At 43.4% G+C, this 13362-nt stretch overlaps 1 protein-coding gene across 2 annotated transcripts; it reads left to right on the forward strand.

Moving 5' to 3' along the window:
- Positions 1–3749: 3749 nt before the first annotated feature.
- LOC110529479 (5'-nucleotidase) lies at positions 3750–12809 on the forward strand. Of its 2 annotated transcripts, none has more exons than XR_016497615.1 (9): positions 3750–4370; positions 5473–5695; positions 5970–6158; positions 7192–7389; positions 8212–8366; positions 8459–8567; positions 8753–8902; positions 9035–11047; positions 11385–12809. XR_016497615.1 is itself a non-coding variant. In XM_021611663.3 (9 exons), exons 1-9 carry the CDS (start codon positions 4041–4043, stop codon positions 11549–11551), a joined length of 1722 nt encoding a protein of 573 aa, XP_021467338.3. In that variant the 5' UTR covers positions 3750–4040; the 3' UTR covers positions 11552–12809. The 2 variants fall into 2 exon arrangements, 1 of the variants encoding a protein (XP_021467338.3); XM_021611663.3 differs by having other exon boundaries at positions 10847–11047.
- Positions 12810–13362: the final 553 nt, after the last annotated feature.

The following is a 13362-nucleotide window of genomic DNA, read 5'->3' on the forward strand; positions in this document are numbered from 1 at the left end:
TTGTGAGCAATAATTGTAGCAATCCAGCAGCATGCAAGGAGTATGATTATAGCCTCCGCCGTTTGTGGTGATGAGTTTGCAGACTTTGTCATTTTTACAGACGTGGCACTGAGTATCTGGTTGTACATTCTTTTAAAAGTGACTCTCCCTGTACAGCAGTGGTATTCAAACTTTTTCAGCGGGGACCACATTTTTTCCACCAGAATATATATTTTTACATCAATAAATAACCTTAAATTCATCAAATGTTAATCTCTTATCAAAATTAAAAGAAACCATATATTTTTTTAAAACTCAATAACCCCACTGCAGTTCCTCTAGGGGGATACGACCCCGACTTTCAAATACCACTGCAGTATTTAACAAATTAAGCAATAAGGCCTGAGGGGGTGTGGTATATGAACAATATACCACCACTAAGGGCTGTTTGTCACGCCCTGGTCATAGTATTTTGTGTTTTCTTTATTATTTTGGTCAGACCAGGGTGTGACATGGGTTAATTATGTGGTGTGTTTTGTCTTGTTTTTTTTGTAAGTATCGGGATTGTGGTATAGTGGGGTTATCTAGAAAAGTCTATGGTTGCCTGAAGTGGTTCTCAATCAGAGGCAGGTGTTTATCGTTGTCTCTGATTGGGAACCATATTTAGGCAGCCATATTCTTTGAGTGTTTCGTGAATGTTCCTGTCTCTGTGTTAGCTTGCACCAGAATAGGCTGTTTAGGTTTTCACGCTACGTTTATTGTTTGTATTGTTCGTGTTTATCTTTTTATTAAACATTAATCGAAATAACCACGCTGCATTTTGGTCCTCCTCTCCTTCATCGGAAGAAAACCGTAACAGAATCACCCACCACAACAGGATCAAGCGGCGTGGTGACAGGCAGCGGCAGCAGGAGCAGCAAAATCCGTATTTCTGGACATGGGAGGAGATATTGGATGGTAAAGGACCCTGGGCATAGCCTGGAGAATATCGCCGCCCCAAAGAAGAGCTGGAGGCGGCGAAGGCGGAGAGGCGCTGGTATGAGGAGGCAGCACGGCGACGCGGATGGAAGCCCGAGAGTCAGCCCCAAAAATTGATTGGGAGGGGGCACACAGGGAGTATGGTAGGAGACCTGCGCCAACTTCCTGTGCTTACCGGGGGTCTAGAGAGACCGGGCAGGCACCGTGTTATGCTGTGGCCGCCAGTCAGCATGGAGCAGCCAGAGCCGCCAGTCTGCCAGGATCCGCCAGTCCGCCAGGATCTTCCAGATCCGCCAGTCCGCCAGGATCTTCGAGATCCGCCATTCAGCCAGGATCCGCCAGTCAGCCAGGATCTGCCAGAGCCGCCAGTCAGCCAGGATCTGCCAGAGCCGCCAGTCAGCCAGGATCTGCCAGAACCACCAGTCAGCCTGGATCTGCCAGTGCCATTAACCTGCCTGAGCTTCCTCTCAGTACCGAGCTTCCTCTCAGTACCGAGCTTCCTCTCAGTACCGAGCTTCCTCTCAGTGGCGAGCTACCCCTTAGTCCCGAGCTACCCCTCAGTCCCGAGCTACCCCTCAGTCCCGAGCTGCCCCTCAGTCCCGAGCTGCCCCTCAGTCCCGAGCTGCCCCTCAGTCCCGAGCTGCCCCTCAGTCCAGTGGGGCCCTTGGTGAGGGTTACTAGGCCAAGGTCAGCGGTGAGGGTCGCCAATCAAAGGACGCGATGCAAGTGGACTAAGACTTTATTGGAGTCGGGTCCACATCCCGCGCCGGAGCCGCTACCGTGGACAGACGCCCACCCGGACCCTCCCCTATGGGTTTAGGTGTGCGGCCGGGAGTGCGCAAAAATGTTTTGTAATACACACGGTATTTGGTCTGATATACCACATATATCAGCCAATCAACATTCAGAGCTCCACCGCCCAGTATATAATGTTTAATCTATTATTCTAAATGAGTATACCAGTAGCAGCCCACACATACAGTTGAAGTTGGAAGTTTACATACACCTTAGCCAAATACCTTTAACTCAGTTTTCATAAATCCTGACATTTAATCCTGGTAAGAATTCTGTCTTAGGTCAGTTAGGATCACCACTATTTTAAGAATGTGAAATGTCAGAATAATAGTAGAGCGAATGATTTATTTCAGCTTTAATTTCTTTCATCACATTCCCAGTGGGTCAGAAGTTTACATGCACTCAATTAGTATTTGGTAGCATTGCCTTAAACAATTTAAACTTTTTTTTTTTATATATAAAAATATATAAATATTTTTTTTTTACCTCGTTTTCTCCCCAATTTTGTGGTATCCAATTGTTTAGTAGCTACTATCTTGTCTCATCGCTACAACTCCCGTACGGCCTCGGGGGAGACGAAGGTTGAAAGTCATGCATCCTCCGATACCCAACCAAGCCACACTGCTTCTTAACACAGCGCGCATCCAACCCGGAAGCAAGCCTCACCAATGTGTCGGAGGAAACACGTGCACCTGGCAACCTTGGTTAGAGCGCACTGCGCCCGGCCCGCCACAGGAGTCGCTGGTGCACGATGAGACAAGGATATCCCTACCAGCCAACCCCTCCCTAACCCGGACAACGCTAGGCCAATTGTGCGTCGCCCCACGGACCTCCAGGTTGCGGCCGGTTACGACAGAGCCTGGGCGCGAACCCAGAGTCTCTGGTGGCACAGCTGGCGCTGCAGTACAGCGCCCTTAACCACCCGAGAGGCCAGTCTGGCTTTTTTATGGCGGTTTTGAAGTAGTGGCTTTTTCCTTGCTGAGCGGCCTTTCAGGTTATGTCGATATAGGACTCTTTTTACTGTGGATATAGATACTTTTGTACTTGTTTCCTACAGCATCTTCACAACGTCCTTTGCTGTTGTTTGGGGATTGATTTGCACATTTCGCACCAAAGTACGTTCATCTCTAGGAGGCAGAACGCATCTCTTTCCTGAGCGGTATGACGGCTGCATGGTGTTTATACTCGCATACTATTGTTTGTACAGATGAACGTGGAACCTTCAGGCGTTTGGAAATTGCTCCCAAGGATGAACCAGACTTGTGGAGGTCTACAATTATTTTTACTGAGGTTTTGGCTGATTTATTTTGATTTTCCCATGATGTCAAGCAAGAGGCACTTAGTTAGAAGATAGGCCTTGAAATACATCCACAGGTACACCTCCAATTGACTCAAATTATGTCAATTAGTCTATCAGAAGCTTCTAAAGCCATGATATCATTTTCTGGAATTTTCCAAGCTGTTTAAAGGCACTGTCAACTTAGTGTATGTAAACTTCTGACCCACAGGAATTATGATACAGTGAATCATAAGTGAAATAATCTGTCTGTAAACAATTGTTGGAAAAATTACTTGTGTCACGCACAAAGTAGATGTGCTAACCGACTTGCCAAAACTATAGTTTGTTAACAAGAAATTTGTTGAGTGGTTGAAAAACGAGTTTTAATGACTCCAACATAAGTGTTGGTAAACTTCTGACTTCAACTGTAAACATATACTGGTTAGGGGAGGGAGAGAGTGGAGTGACTGCAAAGAAGAGTGGTGCATGTCTAAATGTCTGCTTAGTGTGCTTAATCTTTATGCTGTAATGCATGGCAGCGGGAAGATGTTTTGGGGTGGGGGTGCTGTCGATTGTTTGGGGTGGGGGGAATTATTGTAAATTAGTATTTTTCTCTGCTCATAATGGCCTAGTGCAGTAATTTGGTGAGAATTTTTTTTTAATGTTAAATTGTGATCTACCAGGGGGTGCTTCAGCACCCTCAGCACCCCTACATCCTGCAGCTATGCCATAATTCAGTGTGTGGGTGGTGATTTAATTGAACAATTCAGATAGCGAGAAATGTTCTTTATATGCTGTATACACCTCTGTGGTAAAAGCTAAGACACTACAATTTTATAACTATAGAATGTGTACATGGGAAGGCACAATATTTTACCCAAATTACTCTCTCTCTCTCTTAAATGCTACGATTGGAGATGAACAGAGTCCACGCCTTCTGGTGCAGTCACTGAAAGTAGGGGGATAACTTCAGTGTTCTAATACACTGCGCGGGCAACGAGCAGATAAAATGGGAGTGCGTGAGCAGGTGAAGAACATTTTATTATACCTCTGCGTCTGTAGTCATGTTTGTACTGAAGAGTGGGAACTCACGCTGCTTCATACCAACGATGTCCACGCACGGGTTGAGGAGACAAGCAAGGACTCCGGCAAATGCACCAAGCCTCCGTGTTTTGCCGGGGTGGCACGGAGATTTACGAAAATAAAGGAGATCCGGAACCGAGAGAAAAATGTGATGCTGCTGGACGCAGGCGATCAATTTCAAGGAACCGTTTGGTTTAATGTCTATAAGGGAGCAGAGGCTGCACATTTTATGAACAAACTTGGCTACGATGCAATGGTAAGCCGTTTAGTCCTAGTTGGGTAAGAATTAATATAAATATGGGCTAGTGTTGGGGTATTCAACTACTATTTGAGAAAGTCCGGTCACACACATTTCCTAGGTGGCAAAGGTCCTGATAGATATTGTGATGTATCGGTGTAGTAACATATGATACCTGAGTGACAGAATCAATGGGGGCCCCCTGGCAGTCGAGGCCTCTGGGCACATAATCTGGCAATGATAACTACAAGATTTAGATAGCTGGTTAGCCTAACTAGCTAACATGGGCTGGTAGTTGATCCACTGGACATTGCTGATAGTTTATGAAAAGCTCTCTAAGGTCTATCAGTGAATGAGATAGCAAAACTGCCCATATACTACCACATTTTGTCATTTTACCTTGTGCATTCTACGATACAACTCTCAATAGCAGTAGCCTAAATTGAAAGCCCCCCCCATCAACAAGAAAAGATACAGGTACAACGGGGACATCTGTGAAGTACAAGGGACAGGTAACCTGGAGTAAGGTGTCAATGAGGTAGTGGGTAAAACTAGTCCTGACAAAGGACTACAATTCCCAGTGTGACACACACTGGCCCGGGAATAATTCCAGGCATCTTCATATTATGTTTAGGAAGCCAACCCCAGGATATGTCCAATCACAGAGATGTTTTTAATTCCATCAGTTGTTAGTAGACATGTAGCCTCTACTCCTATACTCCACTAACCAGGGGAGGTGACAGCTTGGGGCAGAGGCTAGTAGACATTAGATGAAGACAAATATTACTTTTGATTCGATTCGATTAGATATACTAATCTATAAATATGTTTATTTGTTTTCTAAAATGAACTTGGCAGCACACCTGTTAACACTTTGTTAACAGGTGAAATATTGGGGATGACTTTTACCTTTGTTTTGATTACACAGGAGGTTGGTGGCACCTTAATTGGGGTGGATGAGCTTGTGGTAATGGCTGGAGCGAAATAGATGGAATGGTATCAAACACATCAAACACATGGTTTTCATGTGTTTGATGCCATTCCATTTACTCCGTTTCAGACAATATTATGAGCCTTCCTCCCGTAAGCAGCCTCCTGTGGTTTTGAACTATCTTTATAGGCTCTGGGGAATCATGAGTTTGACAATAAAGTGGAGGGACTTATCAAGCCGTTTCTCCAGGAGGTGAAGTGCACAGTCCTCAGTGCTAACATCAAAGCAGACGACACACTAGCACCTCGCATCAGTGGCCTTTATTTCCCTTATAAGGTATTTGATGTGGACTCTAAGAAAGTGGGCGTGGTGGGATACACATCAAAGGAGACGCCTGCTCTGTCACAAACAGGTACAATTGATTGAAGTTCTAGCTCCTCTTCATCCGTCTTCCTCTCTTAAAATCTCTTTCTCTTTTCCTCAATCCCTCTATTGAGCTTCACTTAATACATTGTTGTTCATACTCAGGCTTTGTCTCCTCACAATTATCCATATTGATCACTTTGTCCAGGTTGCTTCATATTTGCTTCCTATTTTTGTCTTGGAGCAAATCTGATTTTGAGATGCCTTTCCATACGTAGCTACATTTGAGGATGACCCTGGTGTAAAACAATTTTTTGTTCCAGGACCTAACTTAGTGTTTGAGGATGAGATTGATGCCCTCCAGCTCCAGGTTGACAAACTAATCACTTTGGGGGTCAACAAGATTATCGCCCTTGGTCACTCTGGCTTCGTTACAGACAAAGAAATAGCCAGAAGGGTAAAGGGTGTGGATGTGGTCATCGGAGGACATAGTAACACCTTTCTGTACACAGGTATGCATAATGTTTGCTATAGGCTACTTTTCTTATTTACAATCATAGTAGCTAGCCACTGTAATTCTTCAGAACACCATCTGGTAAACTGTCATCGTTTTTGTAAGGAGCCTACAGTTGATTTATTCCAGAACTGAACATGTGTCCCTGGCTGTCTTCACAGTTTTCAAATCAAACTTTACTTGTCACATACGCCGAATACAACAACTGTAGACTTTAACGTGAAATGCTTACTTATACAAGCCCTTAACCAACAGTGCAGTTCAAGAAGAGAAGTGATCCAAGAGTGAAATCAAGTAACAACAGACTGGAAATGTAAATGAACGTGAAAGTCCAAAACAACGTAGCATGTTTTATGTCCAATCAAAAGAACATAAATTCTTCTTCCAGTCCTGTCAAGGAAGTAGGTCCACTAATAGCTCAGCCAACACACTAACCATGCTGTTTCTGCTACACATGCAGTAGATGTTTGTTTGTACTTTATGCCTCAGCAGCTCTTGGCCCATGACTGTGACCATCTCATCCTTAGTGCAATTTCAAAAAGCTGAAACGATGAGTATCTGCCACCTGCCTTACCTGTTCTCCGGTGATGCCAATCATAGCCTTACTCTTTGTTAACTTGCGCTGTGCTGATTACTGCTTTTTCCACAGCAGCAGCCATGATTAATGTTGGAATGTTTTGTTAGGGCCATTAAACTGTCTGGTTCCCACACCTGCACGTTCAATAAACTGTAGGGGAGACTGGGTTAAGTTGAGCCAGAGAGGACTAAGTGACTAAGGGAGGGACTAAGAGAGTGATTAAGTGATTGCTATAAGGTTTCCCTTTGAACGGAGGCCTATACAGTTCACTTATGTGGTGGGAAAGCACAGAAATTAGCAATGCAAGAAGACTGCATTGAATCTTTATTCACCCCACAGTCATTTACGCGTTGTATAAATAGCAACGCTGTTTTCGTACGCATGACTACAATGCAACTGATGACTGATATTAACAATGTTAATCAATTCAATGGTTTACATTCACCATTTCTAGGAAAACAGCCTTCCTCTGAGGTCCCGGCAGGTCCCTACCCGGTCATAGTAAGGTCAGAGGGTGGGCGTGACGTCCCTGTGGTGCAGGCCTTTGCCTTTGGGAAATATCTGGGTTACCTCAAGGTAACGTTTGACGAAGCTGGCAACGTGCTCCAGTCCACAGGCAACCCCATCCTTCTGGACAGCTCTGTACCAGAGGGTGAGTACAGTACTGCTGAGTAAAATGAGGGGAAGTTGACAGTAATTGCATCCCAAATGGCACCCTATTTCCTATATAGTGCACTACTTTTGACCAGGACCCATAGCTAACCTTTCTTCAGAACACTTGCATCTGGTAAACCTGTCATATGTTTTTGTAAGGAATTATGGAGCCTAGAGTGGATTTATTCCAGAACTGAACATGAAAACAACAACATCAGACTGGAAATGTAATTGAAAGCGCCAGAGGTTTCCCTCTAACCTCCGCACCATAGAAACTCCATAACAACGTAGCCTGTTTCATGTCCAATCAAAGCACATCAATTCTACCTCTAGTCCTGTCAAGGACGTAGTTCTGGTCAAAAGTAGTGCACTATATAGGGAATAGGATGCCATTTGGGACGTAAACAGTGAAATGGACTTCCGATTGCATCAGCAGTGAGTGCATGGTGAAATACAGTAGTTATATACTTGTAGTGCATGGTGATATACAGTAGTTGTATACTTGCAGTGCATGGTGAAATACAGTAGTTGTATACTTGTAGTGCATGGTGAAATACAGTAGTTGTATACTTGTAGTGCATGGTGAAATACAGTAGTTGTATACTTGTAGTGCATGGTGATATTTTATTTATACTGTAATATATCAGTAGTATGTCTCTCTGTCCACTGTCACTGTATCTTAATACAATGATAAGCATGAGTTCACCATGAAAACGTCAACTGTTATTATCACTATCAGGATCATTATAATCTACACACGCATTAGAATTCTTATATTGTATGGAGTATATAGTAAGTGTATATGATTCCGTCTTGTCAGACCCCAGTATTCTGGCTGAAGTCAACGAGTGGAAAAAGGCCCTGGCAAATTACTCCTCCCAGTATGTGGGGGAGACCCTGGTGTATCTCAATGGAACGTTTGAAGAGTGCAGGTTCCGAGAGTGCAACCTGGGAAACCTAATCTGTGACGCTATGGTAAGTTAGTAGTATTCAGAAAAGCTAACCAAAGGAGGTACCTTTGGGCCAGTCTGTAACCTACTGAAATCCTCTCTGTTTTTTCGCTGTAGGTACACCACAACATTAAATATGCAGATGAGCTTCAGTGGAACCATGTTAGCTCCTGCATCCTCCAAGGGGGATCGATACGGTCATCCATAGATGAGCGGAGTCGAAACGGTGTGTGTGCCTTTATGGGTCGGTTTCCTGGACACAGATTAAGCATAATCTTAGACTAAAAAAAAAAAACATTTTCAATTTCTCCAGGACTAGTCTTAATCTGTGTCCAGGAAACCGGCCCTGTGTGTTTGAGAGAATAAACTCCAGCAAATGCTGAGGAAACTGAGTGAAATGTCTTTTGTTAGGTTCCATCACGATGGAGGACCTCATTGCTGTGTTGCCGTTTGGAGGCACCTATGATCTGGTTCAGCTGAAGGGATCTACTCTGAGGAAGACTTTTGAGCACTCCGTCAGGAGATATGGAGGGAACACAGGGGAATTCCTTCAAGTATCAGGTATCAGACACTGTTTTATTTGAATTGGTACAGAGGGTCACAATATGACATCATGCAGGGGCAGTTATGCTGAGTGTACAAAACATTAGGAACATCTTCCTAATATTGAGTTGCACCCCCCTTTGCCCTCAGAACAGCCTCATTCGTCTGGGAATAGACTACAAATGGTCGAAAGCATTCCACAGGGATGCTGGCCAATGTTGACTCCAACAACTGATGCTACTGAGCCAGATGTCTATGTGTCAGGGCAGAAGCTCCAGGTGGTATCTGATTTTAAGTACCTTGGCATCATACTTAATTCCAACCTCTCTTTTAAAAAGCAGGTGAAAAAGGTAATTCAAATAACCAAATTCAACCTAGCTAATTTTTGATTTATACAATTTTTTTTACTACAGAGGTAGCAAAACTGTACTTCAAATCTATGATACTCCCCCACTTAACATACTGCTTGACTAGTTGGCCCCAAGCTTGCTGTACAACATTAAAACCCATTCAGTCTGTCTACAAACAGGCTCTCAAAGTGCTTGATAGGAAGCCCAATAGCCATCATCACTATTACATCCTCAGAAAGCATGAGCTCCTGAGTTGGAAAAATCTTGTGCAATATACCGATGCATGTCTTGTATTCAAGATCCTAAATGACCTGGCTCCCCCTCCACTCAGTACTTTTGTTAAACAGAAAACCCAAACATATGGCAGCAGGTCCACAAGGTCTGCCATGAGAGGTGACTGTATAGTTCCCTTAAGGAAAATCACCTTTAGTTAATCTGTTTTCTCTGTGAGAGCTTCCCATGTCTGGAATACACTGCCATCAGACACACGTAACTGCACCACCTATCACACTTTCCTCAAAAAACATGAAGACATGGCTAAAGGTCAATCAGATTTGTGAACATTATCCCTAGTTGTGTATTGCTGCGTTCCATGTTGTCTGTAGCTTATGAGGTGTGGAAACACTTTGTTGCTTTTATGGATTTTGTCTTGTTGCTTTTTGTGCTATTTTGCTCTGTCTACATCTTGCTTGTCCTATGTTGCTCTGCGTGTGCTCATTGATTGTCTGTATTATTGTAATTGTAATTGTTTTTAATAACCTGCCCAGGGACTGCGGTTGAAAATTTGCCGGCTGGCTAAAACCGTCACTTTTACTGAAACGTTGATTAATGTGCACTGTCCCTGTAAAAATAAACTCAACTCAATGCTTCCCACAGTTGTGTCAAGTTGGCTGGATGTCCTTTGGGTGGTGGACCAATCTTTTTTATCTTAATTATTTTTTTAAAACATACAATCTACCCGCAGTGAAGCAGCTCAACATTTACGTTACATTCAGTCATCTAGCATACACTCCCATCCAGAGCAATCCACAGGAGCAACCAGGGTCAAGTGCCCCGCCCATAGGCAAATCGACAGATCCCCCACTTTGTCGAATCGGAGACCTGAACCATCCAAGATCCCCCCCCACAGTTCCCTGTGAGAGCTACCCCTCAACGATCCAAGACTCCCCCACAGATCATTCTTGATACACACAGGAAACTGTTAAACATAAAAAAAAAACAGCAGCGTTGCAGTTCTTGACACAAACCGGTGTGCCTGGCACTTACTACCATACCCTATTCAAAGGCACTTAAGTCTGTCTTGATCATTTACCCTCTGAATGGCACATATACACAATCCATGTCTCAAGCCCTAAAAATCCTTCTTTAACTTGTCTCCTCCCCTTCATCTACACTGATTGAAGTGGAACACTCAGTGTGTCTCTAATAGTTGTCTATCCCCAAGAGCCTGTGCACCTTTATTGAATTTAGTTTTTGTTACATATTGGTTACATATAAGTTAGGTCCAGCAACAGATTGAGGAACCTACATGAGGAAGAGGAATGAGGACAGGTGTTTGGTCTCCCGCTGTGTTTTGGACTGATTTTATTTCACTCTTGTACAATCTCAATAGGATTTCATGTAGAGTATGATATGTCGAGGCCCCCTGGGGAGCGCGCTAGGAGTATTAGTGTGCTCTGTACGGACTGCCGGGTGCCAGTCTATGAGCCTCTGGACGACAGAAGGCTATACAAGGTGGTCCTGCCCTCATACATGGTGGAAGGAGGAGACGGATTCTCCATGATTAAAGAGGAGAACCTGAAACATGACAGCGGTGAGCTCACAGAACTGAACAGATTACAACACAATGGTTATGTCCTAAATGGTACCCTATTCCCTGTATAGTGCACTACTTTTGACCAGGGTCCCGGTCAAAGGTAGTGAACTACATAGGGCACAGGAAGAAAAGAGTACCATTTGTGACACAGACAATCTATCGCTATGGGTGAGCTCCTCTCTGCAGACTCACAACTTCCTTATGAACAGGAAACCTTTGGTAATTTTCTGTTGTACAACCATTACAGACCAAGCAATGTTGGTGAACTGTTGCATGAGGGTTGAAAATTAAAATGTTCTTGACGTCAAACAATCTGTGTCTTTTTCTCTTTCAGGTGACATGGACATATCGGTGGTGGCCAGCTACATTGCTGAGAGGAAGAAGGTGCACCCGGCTATAGAGGGACGTATCAAGATTTCCAACTCAGCTTCAGGGGGGCCTGGTCACATGGCTCTGTTAATCATGCTGGGGCTAGTGATGGCTCTGTTTGGGAGACTATGAGAGATCCCTGGCTGCAATCATGATGCAAAGCTCACCATTGGATATGTTCTTCTCACCAACAGCATTCAAGGGAAGAGCTCAACTCTAGTTAGTCTATTGAGTACAAATTGAACAGGGATATGGTGAATGGATATTTCACCAATGCTCTCAGATTTTTCTTTCTAAATACTGCAGTTTGATATGAAATTCGCTATTGAAACTTCAGGGAAAATACTGTAAATGTATTATCCTATGGCAAAAACTAGAAATGATAACTGGTAAGTCTCGTGTACAGTCGCTGCTGTCAAGCTCTTGGTCTGCGATCCAGTTTGAGCATAAACATAAACATTTGCTTATGTACTCTTAACAGATGGAAACAGATGACCGGTGCTTGTTTAAGTGTGTGCCCCTGGCAGAGCCTGCTTAACCAGCATTAGGACTGAAGCGTTTCAGGTTTTGGGTCATTTCCGATTGAGCCGACATATGCAGTCTCCGCTAACGGGGGACATTGCCTTTAAATGTCAATCACGCTGTAGCACCGAATGTCCATGATACGGATAGAATAGACTTTATGAGATAGGGTGTCCAAACACAGAGCTCCAGAATAGTTATGTCAATATTTTGAAGCTCTTTTAGACATGAAATATAATCTCTCAAAGTGGGATAAACAAGTAGTGATCAACCTTTTGTAAACATTTAGAGAACTCTATTTACAGGACATACCCACTCAAAGTAACGAGGTAGCAGGAAACTGATACACTTGGTATTCTTGATTCACACAGGAAACTGTTGAGTGAAAAACCCAGCAGCGTGGCAGTTCTTGACACAAACTGGTGCGCCCAGCACCCTATTACCATACCCCGTTCAAAGGCACTGAAATATTTTGTCTTGATCATTCAGATTGAAGTGGATTTAACAAGTGACATCAATAAGGGATCCTAGCTTTCACCTGATCATGGAAAGAACAGGTGTTCTTAATGTTTTGTACACCAAAGAGGGAATGTTTTTCTCTGAGTTGTAATTTCTAAATAGCCTATGATAAATTGTGACCTAACATTTTAGATTTGGTGTTGTGATATTGCAACAAGGTTGGTAATAGTACAATATACTGATGATATGTACCTAAAGTCTGAAGGTTATACAGGTAAATAAACAAATTGTTCTCCTTACTGTTTTTTGAACATCTAGCAGCTATTTCTGCATATAAAAACGGGTCACCAACTGTAACAATTCAACAGTAAAAATACCAATAAATTGTCATGACCAGAAGAAGAAAAAAGAGCTCATCTTAAACTTGTTAAAAACAAAGAAAAACACATGAACTATGACATGCCGCCCAGGCGTAATTCCATTGAATGTAGTATTTCTCAAAGGAAAGAATTACATAACTTCCCTCACAGTTACTCTTTAACTTGTGAGTGGTGTAACCTTGAGCTTTGCTGCTCTCACTATTCATCAGATCTCTGTCAGGGCCACGGGTGTAGAGTAGTATTCTGAGGACAAGGACCATTCTGTCTCTGGATTGCTCACAGAAACACAAGCTTTATTATTCACAGGGGCCAGCTATTAGTCTCCACTGATGGCTCTGACCCAGCTGGCTCTGACCAGTGGGAATGTACATGGTGTTGCCAATTACCACATCCACGGAACACTGCATGGAAAGTATCTCCTTTTCACAGTGGACTAAAACATTATCAGGGCAGAAATGAGACTCCAAGGAGGGAAGGGAGACGGAAATCACATTAGGTCATATGCAGGACACAACCTCATTTTAGAAAACAGAAGCTGACAAACAAATTGAATATGAGAAACAAAACAGGTCTTAGTGCTCA

The sequence above is a fragment of the Oncorhynchus mykiss genome, chromosome 8, assembly GCF_057628025.1.
Source record: "Oncorhynchus mykiss isolate SJ-2025 chromosome 8, ASM5762802v1, whole genome shotgun sequence".
NCBI lineage: Eukaryota > Metazoa > Chordata > Actinopteri > Salmoniformes > Salmonidae > Oncorhynchus > Oncorhynchus mykiss.

What these genes read in the sequence shown, in the direction of transcription:
- LOC110529479 (XM_021611663.3), top strand. Translation starts at nt 4,041, where the DNA reads ATGGGAGTGCGTGAGCAGGTGAAGAACATTTTATTATACCTCTGCGTC. An exon ending in TAACACCTTTCTGTACACAG is followed by an intron (nt 6,159 to 7,191) that starts GTATGCATAATG and finishes CACCATTTCTAG; the next exon opens with GAAAACAGCCTTCCTCTGAG. An exon ending in GGAATTCCTTCAAGTATCAG is followed by an intron (nt 8,903 to 10,846) that starts GTATCAGACACT and finishes CAATCTCAATAG; the next exon opens with GATTTCATGTAGAGTATGAT.